Below are 13,886 nucleotides of genomic sequence, written 5' to 3'. Positions count from 1 at the left end.
CCCAATTTCACAGTTCACACTTGAGTTGGGCTCGGACCCAAGCCAAGCTCGGGTTCGTCAATCAACTCACTAAAATTTCATAAAAATGTATGCATGATGTATACATTTATGTATATATGTATATATGCAAACATACGTCTATAGATGCATATATGTATGCACAATAATCGGACTGGGATCATATTGGGATAAGGTCCAGCTAAACTCCTCTACTAAGTATTAGGTTTGGACCTAACCCCCCCCCCCCCAAAAAAAAATAAATAAATAAATAAAGAAAAATCTAAACTTATGAGCACAAGCCCAGCCAAATAAGCAAGGTCCAAAATATCGATATGCCCGATATGCCGGTAGAGACATCTGTAGTTTTTTTTTTTTAAATCCAGTTCAGAGGGGCCAGTGTTTTTTTTTTTAAAATATCGATATGCCCGATACATCCACCCCCTGAACCGGTTAAAACCTCGATACACTCTTACACCCTATGTAGGGGCATATTAGAGAGCACCCTATGTAGGGGCATATCGATACTTATCAGCCGATACGGACCAATACATATCGATATTTTGAACCTTGTTAATTAGTAGTAACTAAAAATCAAAGCCCAACCAGTGTAAAACAGAAGGCTGGGTCGATATGGGATGAGGTTGCACCCCTATTCATGGGACAATAACGTCATCCAAAACTGACTGGCAACAATAAAAAATTACATCTTATAAACAGCGGCTTTTTCACCACTTTAATGAAGATGGAAACTCAAACTCTCAACAATCGTCTAGGCTGAAGATTAATGTTCTTAGAAGTGAGAACGTGTGGCGAAGAAGTAAAATCAACAAACAAATCATCCACTAGCACATGATACGATTTGGTACATATCCACTGATACAAGTTCAATATGATATTGATAGCATTGCACTTGTGTCAATATTAAACTCTCGTTACATGGCAAAAGTCGTGTTTTATGTTTGACTACCAATTAAATACTTTGGTCAAAATTGCCTATTGAGAGATATTTTTTCCTCAAAACAATAGTTTTTGGACAAATGAGGTGAGAAAATTAAACTAAATACAAACAAATATCGTATAAAAACAGAGTGATAGCGAAGTATAAGATTCACCAAAAGAATTCATATAATTCACAACAATTGCAGTCATTTGAGCATCTAACTCGGATGGTTAAAGAATCTAGCACCTGCACAGATCATTAGGAATGACATCAGTCTGAGAAAATTCACCGAGTAAGAAGGTAAATGCAAATAGATTATCTATTTCAAGTTAGAAAGGGAAACAAAGAAAACCACCATTTCAAGTAATATTAATTTCTATTAATTTATTAATTACCTATAAATGCCATGCATTTTCACCTTTAGAGTCGAATTGAAGGAAACAAAACATAATATTCTTATCTATTCAATAAGAAATCTATTAACTGCAATATATAACTTTCTAACTAAAACAGGTATTACATACCGAACCTAGCGCAGATAATCAAGGTGTGGTCTGACCACCAAGTATAAATGCATGGATCAGACTTTGAGCAGCCCGAGTCTGATCAGGTGTCCCAGATACAACAACTACTCCATCGGTAGCCGCAGACCTTGGGTCGTGCACTACTACCTTAGCACCTGATATCTGTATATACAAAAAGGTCAATATCAAGCAGACATTTGAAATGAAAACTAACAATAGGTAACTACAACTTTGATTACTTGATTGTATTAACAGTACAAGTACACCAACCTGCCTAATCTGATTAAGGTTACTATTGTTCTCCCCATAAACATTGATCAATAATGTCTGAGGTACCATAACCTCAACAGTCATGCTTGTCACAACAGCTGCTTGACTTCCACTGCATAAAAGTTTGAAAAATATACAGTAAGAGAATAAATAAACCAAGCATTTCTCTTTATTAACATCCCTTCTTTTCTTTTTCTGCCATTTTGAAACTCTCTCCATCTCTTACTCGCCTATTTGAGCTTCAAAACCTACTCATTATTCAATCCATTGGCTTATGAAAACCAGCAACAAATGTGCCCAAACAAAATAAAACGACAGTAATTTATGCCAAAGCAAGCAACAGGAAAAAATCAATAGCAAGTCAAAAGAAGCTTTATAGTCCTACTATCACAGCTCATAGGCTCATTCCTACAACTCCACTTGCAGCTCGCTGGCTCACCCAATAGGGAGAGGGAAAGGGACAAGTCAGTGTAGACTAGGTCTGCATGTTGAGCACTCTTTCCATCACTGAATTTCCTTTGCGCTGATTGATGCTTCCTCTCCAACTCAATGAGACCATACTACTGAATGAAAAGTAAAATAAACTACGGCTGTGTTTCTTTATGCTTCAAGATTTCTACTTTCAGAGCCCACATTTCAGTCTTTGTGCTTTGGGGTTTAAAGCTGTTTTGGCTTTAGATTATATTTTTAAAAGCAACTCTTACCAAACACTCAAAAACAATTTTTTGCTCATTTTTGTTTCCTACAGATCGAAGCTCAAAAGTAAAAGCTTATCCAAACAGATCCTATATCTGTCTATCAATATATAACATTAAAGTAGAAAACAAATGTTGTCTACTTAGTTACAAGTAGGCATCGATGCGAGTTAAGTACAGAATCATAAACAGCCTATACCTTCCAATAAGCCCATTTCTTGAAGTCAAGCTTGTTCCACTATCAGCAATGCCCCTAGGGTTTCCACTGCTAACTGCCTGAATGGAAGAAAAAGGAAATATTAAAACACAGAATGGAAAAACTATAAGCTAAAAACAAATCCCACTGCTTCAAACACATCTAACCCACCTGAGGTGCCCATGACCTTGGAGAAGATGGTGCATCAAACGTTGGACCATGTCCTGGTCTTTCGCTACTGTAAGGATAAGGTGCTTGATCAAAATGGGAGAGAGCAGGCTGCCGATCCACAGGCTGTGAAGGAAAAGCAGGACGATCCAGAACATGAGGAAGTCCAACTGAAGAAGGGTAATGTCCAGGAGAGGAAGGATCATGTCTTGGTCTAAAAATTGGTGAAGGCGCTTCCATGGAAGGAGATAAATATGTACTGGTACCAAGGCCTGGGATAGGGGGTTTAACAGGAAAAATGGTTTCCCTAAGTCGGTTTGTAATATGAAACAATGCATCTTGTACAGACTGTAAGCTGCCAATAACCTGCCAGCAAGCACCAAGTATTTGATCTGTTATAGGGCCTCCATAAAGAAGTAAAAGATTCATAATTGCACACTAAGATGAGCAACCAACAAAATGCATGATGAAAGATGGGTTAATTACAAGTACCCCTGACTATCTGACAATTACTTAAAGTACCCCTTAGGTTTCAGAACCTACTTAAAGTACCCCTAAAGTTTCAGAATTTCAATTCGTGTTGAGTCTTGCCATTAAGTTGGATAAAAAGACTCTTTTGCCCTTAAATATTTTCAAAATTCCAAAACACAACATCAGCGCATACTGTGATTTACTAAGAGATCTGGCAATGCATAAACCGTGCTTTCCGTAATCAGCAATGATTCTTTTAACTTGCCAAGGTGGCTCAATAGAACCCGGTAATAGAAGATTGATGACGAGACAATTCAAGATCTGTGATTTTTGAGATCTAGAGAATTTGGGACCAAGATAACATGATATTAATATAAAGCTTCATACTTGGTAATTGAAGCTTTGTTGGTTTTGTAAACTAACTGGTCTGTGTAAATGTTACTTAATGTAATAGCTTCAAATAAAAACAAAATTGAAGCTTACCTAACTAGAACTTTTTGAAAATGAACCAGAGATCACAGGATGATTTCCTATTGATAGAAAGGTGCAATAGTTTAAGGACATGATTGAGAAGCCAGAGGGTGTATCGATCATCAGCATGAACGAGGAGATTCAGGCAAGATGATTCATCAAATATCAACAAAGGAAGACCTTAACTTTGTTAGAGAAGTGTTACGTTGAGGAGATGATTCACCAAATGTCAATAGAATAATTCCAACATCAGGTACTCTTTTTCACACCATTGCTAGAGTGTCCAATCCTTAAAGCAAATTAGAGTTTAAGAAAAAGAAATTACTCTAAGTTCAACAGAATCAGTATTCTACTTAATCAGAAAACGAAGAGAACAAGACAGAAGGCCTTGACCATATTTTCCCAAAGCTGTTGTTGAGAAGTAATTAGTCAATGAGCTGGATTTTGGCAGTCTCGCCAGATATTGTTCATCTTGATCGAATTCTAACGGGATTCCAGCAAGTGCAAGTTGAACGAAGTTTTTGAAATTTAAATATCTCAGATCATTTGGCCTCCATTGTTCGTTTCTTTAACTTTAGAAGAAAACAAAGCTTCTGTCCAGCAATGGATGTTGGTCTGGGTCAGCAATGATCCTCCCAGGCAATAAGTCTGTTATCCTCTACACTGGCATCAACACCCAGAATCAGCAGGTTCAGAACATTGCAGTCCCCAAGAACCTGTCCTACCTCAGGGAGTGGGTTCAGAACATTGTGGTGGCCAACATCTATTGAAAACCCAACATCAATGGATGTTGGCCTTGCTTTGTGTGTGTTTTCTCAATAGGAATATAGTCAATGGTGACTGGAGAGGGTTAAATTGGGTTTTCATAAAATTTTAAGTGTCACATGATGTCACATGTAAGCGGAATGTGACAGCCAGCTAATAGAAGGGTAGTGTCATATTACGTCATACTTCAGGTAAGTAGGTTTTGAAACCTTAGGGGTACTTTTAAGTAATTGTCATATAGTTCAGGGGTACCTTAAGTAATTAACCCTAATAAGTCCCGAGGCAATTTCCAATCCATTTTTCCCATTTTAGAAGGCAATGAAATGTAGACATGACCTTATAAATGGGCTTCTATTAATAACCTGACCAAACCTGCTCAAGTGAATACAAGGCTGGCTTTTTAAATCCAGTTCAAGGAAAATGTTTGACAGGACATTTAAAGTTTAAGTAATGCTAGTTCAAGCAAAACCACACACCAAAACCCTACTAGTTCAAATAGAAAAAATCATCCATGGTGGTTTGTATTACTAATCTGGTAATAGGACATGCATAAAACTTATCAATTCTATCTGCATTGTACAGGTTTATCAGGTATAAAGCTTATCAATGCTTGAGTTTGTTTCTTTGTATAAGATAACACATACCAAACCAATATGTGGAGGTAAAAGTGATGCAAATAGGAATATGAACAAATTCTCATTGCTCTAATTGGGAAGCATAGGAAGAAAATGCAAAAGATAAGGACTTGAAAAGGGTATATCTGGAAAGTTTGTATTCCAAGTCAAATATCCATTGAACACTTGATAGAAAGAGATGGAAAGGGGTGACGGGAGAGGGCTTCACATTTAGAGGTGCATAATTTGACCCCTGTATAGGAACACCTTTGTTCCTTATATCCACTTAGAGGCCTTTGTGCGATTGTATATTTTATACAACATATATACAAGACTGTTTAGGCTGTCAACAGTTTGACACCTACTCTCAAGCATGAGTTCTACTTGTTCTTGTTCCCATGATTCCAACCTAGAGGCTTCGATTGTTATAGGTTTTCATGGTATCAGAGAAATACTTGAGGGGCATATGAAGTTCATTCTTGGTTTGCAGATTGGCTATTGAAGAATCAGATAAATAGGCATTATGCTAGTCTCATTTTGAAGAAGTATGCTTGTGAAAATTCATTTATATGTTTCTGGAGTTTGAAGATTGATTTCTTGATACAACTCAGTCAAGTCTTTTTAAAAGACCATTTCTCCATTTATGCATGTCATACTTGTGCAAGGGCTTTGCTAAAAATCTGCAATCTGTAAAAGCATGGAGGATAGATTTTGGTATTCACCACTGCTCTGTCTCAATACTAATCAGTTTACATTGAGACTTCATAGCTTTTAATCACCCAAAATGTAGGAAATTAGATGTGAATACTGATCTGAGTTATGATCTCAGACCTTGTGAAAGAGAGTGGATAAGCAGAATAGCAGGATCAAGATACCATTGTATGCATACAGAATTCAAGCATCTCACTAAATCTAGCGAGCTCCTTATGAGGATCTCAAGACAACTATCAGAGATTGCAGTGTTCCATCGTAAGGTAAGGCAAGTGCGATCTCACCAAGGTAAAACAACTACGACCAAACTAAGACTAGCAAGATCCAAGAGTCTCGTGATGCTGTCTCCCAAGTAGTGTGCAATCTAGCGCCAAGAATACTTTTCCTTGATATATTTTCAAAGAGCCCGTCTGACGTGAGATCCATGACATTGTGGGGTGTTCGGATCAAGACACGTGATGGAGGTCAAGAAGATTGTGCATAATGGTACCACATGTGGAGGTAAAGGAGATTGTGCAAAATGGTACCTTCCAAGACACGTGTTGCTTTCTGAATGATCCTGAAGAACATGGTATAACCAACTTGCAGCACTCAAGGCATGCATTCTCACTGGAGAGAAATGTGGGATTTGCCTCCTGCTTGTTCATTAATGGCAGGGAAGATTTTGGAAGGTTGGAGCCATGCATGTTGCATGGCGGCCTTTTCCAATAAATAAGGAGCCAAGTTCGTTGCCAAGGACCTATTTCCTTCTTCCCATATCCTTAGCTTTCAGACTTAATCCCTTTCTACTCTCCATGCTCCTTAGCATTCAAATCCTGACTTTAGAGCTTCCAGACTAACCTTATCTCATTGGCTTACATTGAGAATCTCTGGTTCAAGTTCTATCTTGGGAGGAGCTGATGGATTATCTCATTGGCTTTCAGAACAATGGAAGGACCATCTTCACATTTGACTAAGGAGGACCTGATGGATTGCCTGCAGTCTGTCATCACAGGAATGAGTAAGTCCAAGTTTGCTACCTACCAGAGGCCTTACCCACTGAGCATTGCTCAGAAGCCTTATCTGCCTAGATACCACCCACCAACAACTTGGCAACTTTATGATGGTCAACAAGGGAACACCCAAGAGCATATCAACAAATTCAAGAAGACCTTGGGCCCTTTTTCTACTGATGGAGATTTGAAGGTGAGAGTTCTTGAAGACCCTAACCAGGCCAGTGTATACTTAGTTTGTGAATCTCGCACCTAACAGTGTCCAGAGTTGGGAGGATTTGGTGGAGCTCTTAACCAATTGACTTGATGTTGAGAAAAGACAGAATATGGTGGACTTGAGGAATCAGGAATGTTCACCAAAACAATGTGGAGGATCAAGTGTCTTTTCTAATGAGGTTCCATAGAGCCTCGCAGCAAGTACATGACAACATGTAAGGCAGAAGGATTTTGTGGATGAGTACACCAAAGGGACCATCCAGGATATCAAGTGTATTTGAAGACTGCACATACAAGACTTTTCAAAATTGTGGGAGTGCACTGAGTAGATTAACTGCTCAATCAAGAGACCAATAGAGCAAGATGGAGATCATGCCAGAAGGCTTATGCCAGGGACTCGAAGACAAGCAAATTCCCTGGTGGGCGACACAAACCGAGAAGATTGCCTAGGGGATTTCCTGTGAGATCGGACTTTAGAGTCCCTCCCCCTTTCCCTTGTTCCAATAAGGAGGTGATTCTAATTATGAAGAGATTGATAGAAGATGGCAAGATCGAGCAATCACAACCCCAATACCCAACCACAAAGGAAGAGTAGTCTAATGTCACTTTCATCAAGCCACAACACACAACCTGATGGATTGTTACTAATTGAGGAAGTTTTTCGAGCAGCTAGTCAGTATAAAGGATTATGTGCAAACCCCAAGAGGAAGCATTGTAGAGACAGATCCCCCCCCTCCCCATCCCCCCAGCAAACAACATTAATGCAGTAGGGTAGCAGTCTTCTACAATGCAGCAGAAGAACCTCTAGTAGCAAGGTTCACTAGAAACTTGCATCTACAACAATTCTTCCAATCGAAGGCAATACTGATGAAGCTGCAACAGAAGGTTATAAGAGTATTGGTCAGACTGAGGTGAGATGGAAGTAATGGAGCAGGAGGAGACATTTGAGTGGGAGGACATGATGGTTAAGGACCTCAAGGACAACAAGCCACTATACATCTCAATGAGGTTGAATGGTTATGAATCCAGGAGAGTCCAACATGTGAAAACTTATCATCAGTGCCAGGTCCATGCACCCTTAATACACCAACTTGCATACATGGTTTAAAATGTCCATAAATTCCCTAATATTTCCCCATTTCCATGGGTAACAACACAACACAAAATTTTACTAGAATTGACATATTCCCTAATGAACACTACTAACACTGTGGAGTATAAGAGATAGTTTGCACAACAAACTTTCATTTCCACTTCCATGGGTAGCAACATGAAATTTTACTGGAATTGACATATTCCTAGCGAACACTACCAGCACTATATGGAGTACAAGAGAGTATTATAACATAAGTTGGTGACACTATTATAGATATGTGAAGTAACAATGTTATTGCCCACCTAACTTACATGGTTACCACTTTGAGCTATCCCAATACTCATTTCAAACATGAAGTTAAATAATAGTTTTTTTTTTTGTAAATTTGGTTGATCTATTACAACCAATTATATTTTCTATTTGTTTAAATTTTGCTTTAACTCATTCTATCAAGAAGCTTTGAATCTTAAGGTTTACAAGACAACTTCAGAACATATTCTTCTGTCTATAGCCTTAGCTTCTTAGCTTTGTTTAATGATTTGGAAAGAGATAATAATTTAAAAAGGCGTGTGTGTGCTTCTTTTATCATTTCATAAAATATCATTTTTTTTTGCATATCTGACAATGTTTCCACCATGTCTATAATAATTACACTATTTCTATATGATATTTTCAACATTTCTTACATGTTTCCTATATTTGGACGACGGACTTTTTCACTAACACTGACATTTTAAACATTGCTGCACAGCCACTGAATGCAATCACCACACCTGGCCTTTCCATACCTGGCAAATGGATCTCATAGGGAAAATTAGACCATCATCTTGGAGGGTACCATTGGATCCCGGTTGCTACAGATTATATACCTTTAAAGACTGTAACTGCTAGTAATGTGACTAATTTCATCAGACAAAATATCATACACAAATTTAGAATACCAAAAGTTACCTCAGACCATTGTCCTATTAAGTTAGGTCTTGAAACCTTCTTGAGTGATCAGGCTTTGACAAGATCAGATGGCTAACATCAAACACATCAGTCACAGCTCAATGGAAAGAAGATCGGCAAATGGATTGCGAAGTTCTTTAGCTAAACAAGGGGTACATAGGAATCAGATTTGTTGGGCTCAGTTGTAAGCTTGTTGGTACAGTTTAGAGGCGTCACCTCACGCCTCTAAATGGGATCTTGTAATATGTATCCCTTGTGATCTTTTTAATAAAATCTTTATTTTCTATCAAAAAAAATTCTTTAGTGATCCTATACCTTTTAGATTTGAAAATGTGTGGCTTACTCACCCAGATTTTGTGTAAAAAGTAAAGATTTGGTGGAAGGAGCTGAGGGAGTGAAGTGAAAAGGTGTGAGATTTCATTAAAAACTGAAGAGATTGAGAAAGAGAGAGATGAATAGTGATCATTTTGGGAGAACCATTACTAAAGGGGAAAAAAGAGTTAAGATGATTGGAGACTTAGGAAGGAATTGGAAGAAGTCTCATTTAGAGAAGAGATTTACTAGAGATAAAAATCCAGATATAAATGAATTAAGGGGATGGAAATACAAAATTTGTCCATACACTAGCAAATGGGAGAAGACAAAAAAAATGTTGTGGCAAAATTGGAGGTGGATAGGCAAGAGATTTCAATACAAGACGAAATTACAAAGATATTTGTGGATTATTTCAAGTCCATATATAGGAGGCCTTTGAACAATGGAGTGAGGTTGGAAGGGCTAGAGTGGCAATTGGAGAAGGAGAGATTGTGCCATGAGGTTGTGGCCAATATACATGGTAGGTTGGGATTTGGTTGGGATGCGGGTGTATCATGAGGCTACTTTAGCATCACCGTGGAAAGCTATTCATGGTATCCTTCATCAATTTCTCGGTTTGATCAAGAATGATGTTTGTTCTAGGGATTCACTCAAGTTTTGGGAGGACGTTTAGGTCGATTCTTCTCCTCTAAAGGACCTTTCCCTTCTTTGTATGTTGCCTCTTTGTAAAAGAATGAGTTTCTTTTGAAATTCATTGTTCATCTATTACTTCCTGTGGGTCACAATTAGGAATTTGGGTTCCAAAGAGGCCCAAGGGGTGATGAGTAGAATGCTCTCATGGGTCTTTTACAAATTCTTCATAGTGTGTATTTAGACCCCTCTAAACCAAATAGGCATATTTGCACCCCCCATTCTAAGGGTTCATTCTCGTGTGCTTCTTTGTTCAAGTCACTTTACTTCTCTTCAGTCCCTCACGTTTTCCCCAATAAAGAGGTTTGGTGTAGATCATTCCATCTAAAATTGGGAAGTGGTTCAAGCAAAGATTAACACTTTGGATTCATAACAAAAAAGAAGACTCTCTCTATGTGTATCTCCAAACTGGCATGACTTCTGTAAATCCAATGGAGATAGTTGTTACACCTACTAATCTCTTGTTGTTGTGTTGCAGATATCAGGGATTAATTTTTCTCTTTGTTTGGGTGCAAATGGAATCTACCAACAGAGGTTAACATGTTATTTGATCCTTCTACCTTTGCTTAGCCCACAAAGAGGGGAAGAACTATGTGGAGATGCATGAGAGCAGCCTTGGTTTGGACTACATGGGAAGAAAGGAATGCAAGAATATTTTCAAAAAATGGGAGAAGCAAAGAAGAGGTGAGAGATTGTGTCTTGGCCAAGGTGATACATGGATTAAGGACTTTGGACTTGTTCTCACAATTCTCTATTTTGATGATGTTTGGAGGAATTGGGAAGTGGTGGCTAGAAGCTCCTCTAAGAAAGAAAAAGTAAAATTTGTATGGATGCCTCCTCCTGAGGAGCATGTGAAGTTAAATTTTGATGGAAGCAATCAAGGTAATAGAGACAAATCATCAATTCTATTCTTTGATTGACAGTGAATAATTTCACTGAAAGAAGAGGAGAACATACATCCAGAATTAATCAGTTCAAATTCATGAAGCATAAGAGGCATGGAAAACAAGAAGTACCTAAGCAACTGAAAGTCATGAACCACTCCAACTTGTATAAGCAATTTATTGATGTGTAAGTATAATAAATACCTGCACAACATCATCATTTGGTGCACCACTTTTTGGGATTTGTTCCTTTGAAAAAATGCGTATACTTGCACCTGTTGTTCTTCTCATTTCAGCAACAATACTACCTCCTTTGCCTAATAAACAACCTACCTGCTGTGAATGTACAAGAAGCCTAGCAACAACTGCAGCACCTGGTTCAAATCCTATCTCTGCAATTCTAGCATGGGCACGAATAACAGCTTCCTGTGCAGGAGAATGCTTTTGTTCTGAATTCTGCAAATCACAGAGTACAGAATATCAGTAAAAAAGACAGCAACAGTGGAAAAACTAAATTAGATCTACAGAGCCAATCAAACAAAGAAATCTTATGATATCCATAATGTAGATAATAAAGACAGATCTATAAATGCAACACCAGTACAGTTGGGATTAAGCCTGACTTCAGTTGAGAATGATCAGAAAAGAAAGGCCAGCTCAGAGATAGAAGTCCACATTCCAAAGGACAGATATTATAATAAGCTGATTTCATGGATTTCCATAAAGGAAAATTTTCCATGCTGGCATCACTGTTTATTTTTCATGTTTACCATAATTAAAAAACCATCTATAATGCCCTACCAGAAAGACACATTACATTTCACAACAATGTATTAAATAAGTTTCCAGAATGCTGGCAAAAGTATTAGAACAGAGGAGATATTTTTGTAACCATGCCTCTCTTGCAGATATGATGACAGCCCGCTCATCTGAATCAGGTGCTGCATCAGCAATCTTGATTGATGCTCCTGTTTCACTTTGCAAAGCCCGTATAATTGCACCACCTTTCCCAATCAAACCAGCAACCTTGTCAAGTTGGCATAACAATCTAAACACCACTTCCTCTTCTAGAACCTTCCTGTGATTTGGTCCAATACCCTCTGATCCTGGAACCAAAGAATAGCCCCTGGAATGATAGTCAACGGCATGGAGGCCAGATACATAGCCCCTCTGAGGAAATGTGTCCACCACTTGTGCAGGCATGCCATTTCCACGGTGCACTGTCCCTAGTGGCTTAGAAGAGGCAGAGTTGGTTGCATCAACCCTAGGGTTATCTTGGAGGCAACTCGAAACAGACAAGAGTGCTCTCTTCACAGCTGAAAAATTCCCTGCTATCTGTTGACCAGAAACTCAGCAATAAGTTTGAAAATAACTACAACTAAACAAACCTGAGAATATAATGCTTTCAATGGGAAAAGCTTGGCTGTTCTAAAAAACAGTCTAGGCTGTTTTGAAGTTTCCTGCACATGACACATTACCGCACTTAGTTCTTTATTTGTTTTTTAATTAAAAGAATATCAATTGCAATTGCTACCCCAAACCCATGCTAATGTGTCATATGCACATGAAGCTTCAAATCAGCCCAGGCCGTTTCGACAAACTTATCCAGGTTATACTGGAAGGTTGCATTTAAAAAAAAAAAACAGATAAGTTGAATTAAGAAGAAAATGATTTAACAGTAAATAAATAATACACACTGCAATCATCATCCCATGAAACCTTAAGAAATCATGCAAAATCACATTCTTTTTAAAAGGAAAAAATCTCCAAAGTCATTGTATAGAACAATGAAGACTTGAAGAGGATTGACCTCTCATCCCCCTGCTCCCTGGTGTGAACAAAATGTTTCTTTTTATCATTTCTCTAACAATCTGTCAAGTGGATGGTCCATGTAAAAAGTTCAAAAGAGCTTACAAAAGAAAGGGGATCAAAGGCCATATACGTTAAGTATATCAGTTTAGAGTCCAGAAGAGGTGAAGATAATGCTTTTTGTGTTAAAATGAGTTAGGGTGAATTCCATGCAGATCATAAGCTGTAGATCCAACCATCTTGTGGGGAATCTATGAAAACTTCATTAGATGAAGTGATTCAAGTACAGAAAAAGATAGAGATTGAGAAAATGATGGAAAGTGAGGTTCAAGTGGGGAAGAGTCTATAGTTGTTCTCTCTAGGAGGTGAAGAAAATTATTTTGGAACTAGATGAATGAAAGAGAATTAAGGATTCTGAATTTACAAACATGGAGTAGGGTAGCAGATGGCTGGCGGTGTTGTTAAGGATGAGAGTGGTGGTATGGGTTTTGAAGCTATCTTGGAAAGGAAAAGGTTTATCTTAAGAGGCCAGGAATTGTGTTGTTATTACTACAAGGAGTCTGTCGTGAAAAACTTCTCATTGCATATTTGCATCAATTTTGTAATGTGGCCTATGACCAGTAAAATATTAAATAGAGAATAAATAGAGAGAGTAGAATAAAACAGGGAACAGAAAGAGAGAAAAGAATAGTTCAATGGGGAGAAGAAAATCACTCCCCTCCAGCAGTGATTAATATTTATACTAGAAACTTATTATAAATTTCAATAACCTGATCACAACTACTTAAGTAATTTAGAGTAGATGGACATAAATACCCTGCTGCCCACTCCAATCTATATAAATATTTTATCACATACATTCTATCTTGCTATAGATTTAATCCGTCCCAATTTGACTTGGACTCTTCTTGAACAGTCGGAAAAATGGTCTTCAGACTTGACAAAGATGTTAATTCACCATTTGTAACCTTCCCCCTCACAAAGTGGCAGGCCAAATCAATATGCTACATCCTCTCATCAAAAATAAGGTTGGATGCAATATTTTATTCTGATGATAAAAAATATTAAAAAAGGAAGAGAAAACAAAGAAAGGCAACCAGCAGTCACC

The 13,886-nt window shown here is 38.0% G+C and overlaps 1 protein-coding gene across 1 annotated transcript in view; it reads right to left on the bottom strand.

The window, feature by feature from the left end:
- Window positions 1-877: 877 nt before the first annotated feature.
- Window positions 878-13,886, bottom strand: part of LOC104599193 (RNA-binding KH domain-containing protein) — a 28,959-nt gene continuing 15,950 nt past the window's right edge. Inside the window, exons 2-8 of the mRNA XM_010261627.3 lie at window positions 11,867-12,304; window positions 11,174-11,425; window positions 2,797-3,159; window positions 2,629-2,705; window positions 1,735-1,846; window positions 1,465-1,626; window positions 878-1,186 (exon numbers count right to left, since the gene is read on the bottom strand). Coding sequence (XP_010259929.1) covers window positions 1,483-1,626; window positions 1,735-1,846; window positions 2,629-2,705; window positions 2,797-3,159; window positions 11,174-11,425; window positions 11,867-12,304 — 1,386 coding nt within the window. The 3' untranslated portion in view covers window positions 878-1,186; window positions 1,465-1,482. The remainder of the gene's footprint in view (window positions 1,187-1,464; window positions 1,627-1,734; window positions 1,847-2,628; window positions 2,706-2,796; window positions 3,160-11,173; window positions 11,426-11,866; window positions 12,305-13,886) is intronic.

The sequence above is a fragment of the Nelumbo nucifera genome, chromosome 2 (assembly GCF_055504915.1).
Source record: "Nelumbo nucifera cultivar China Antique chromosome 2, China Antique-T2T, whole genome shotgun sequence".
NCBI classification, from domain to species: Eukaryota; Viridiplantae; Streptophyta; class Magnoliopsida; order Proteales; family Nelumbonaceae; genus Nelumbo; species Nelumbo nucifera.
This window is presented reverse-complemented; position numbering and strand designations above follow the sequence as displayed.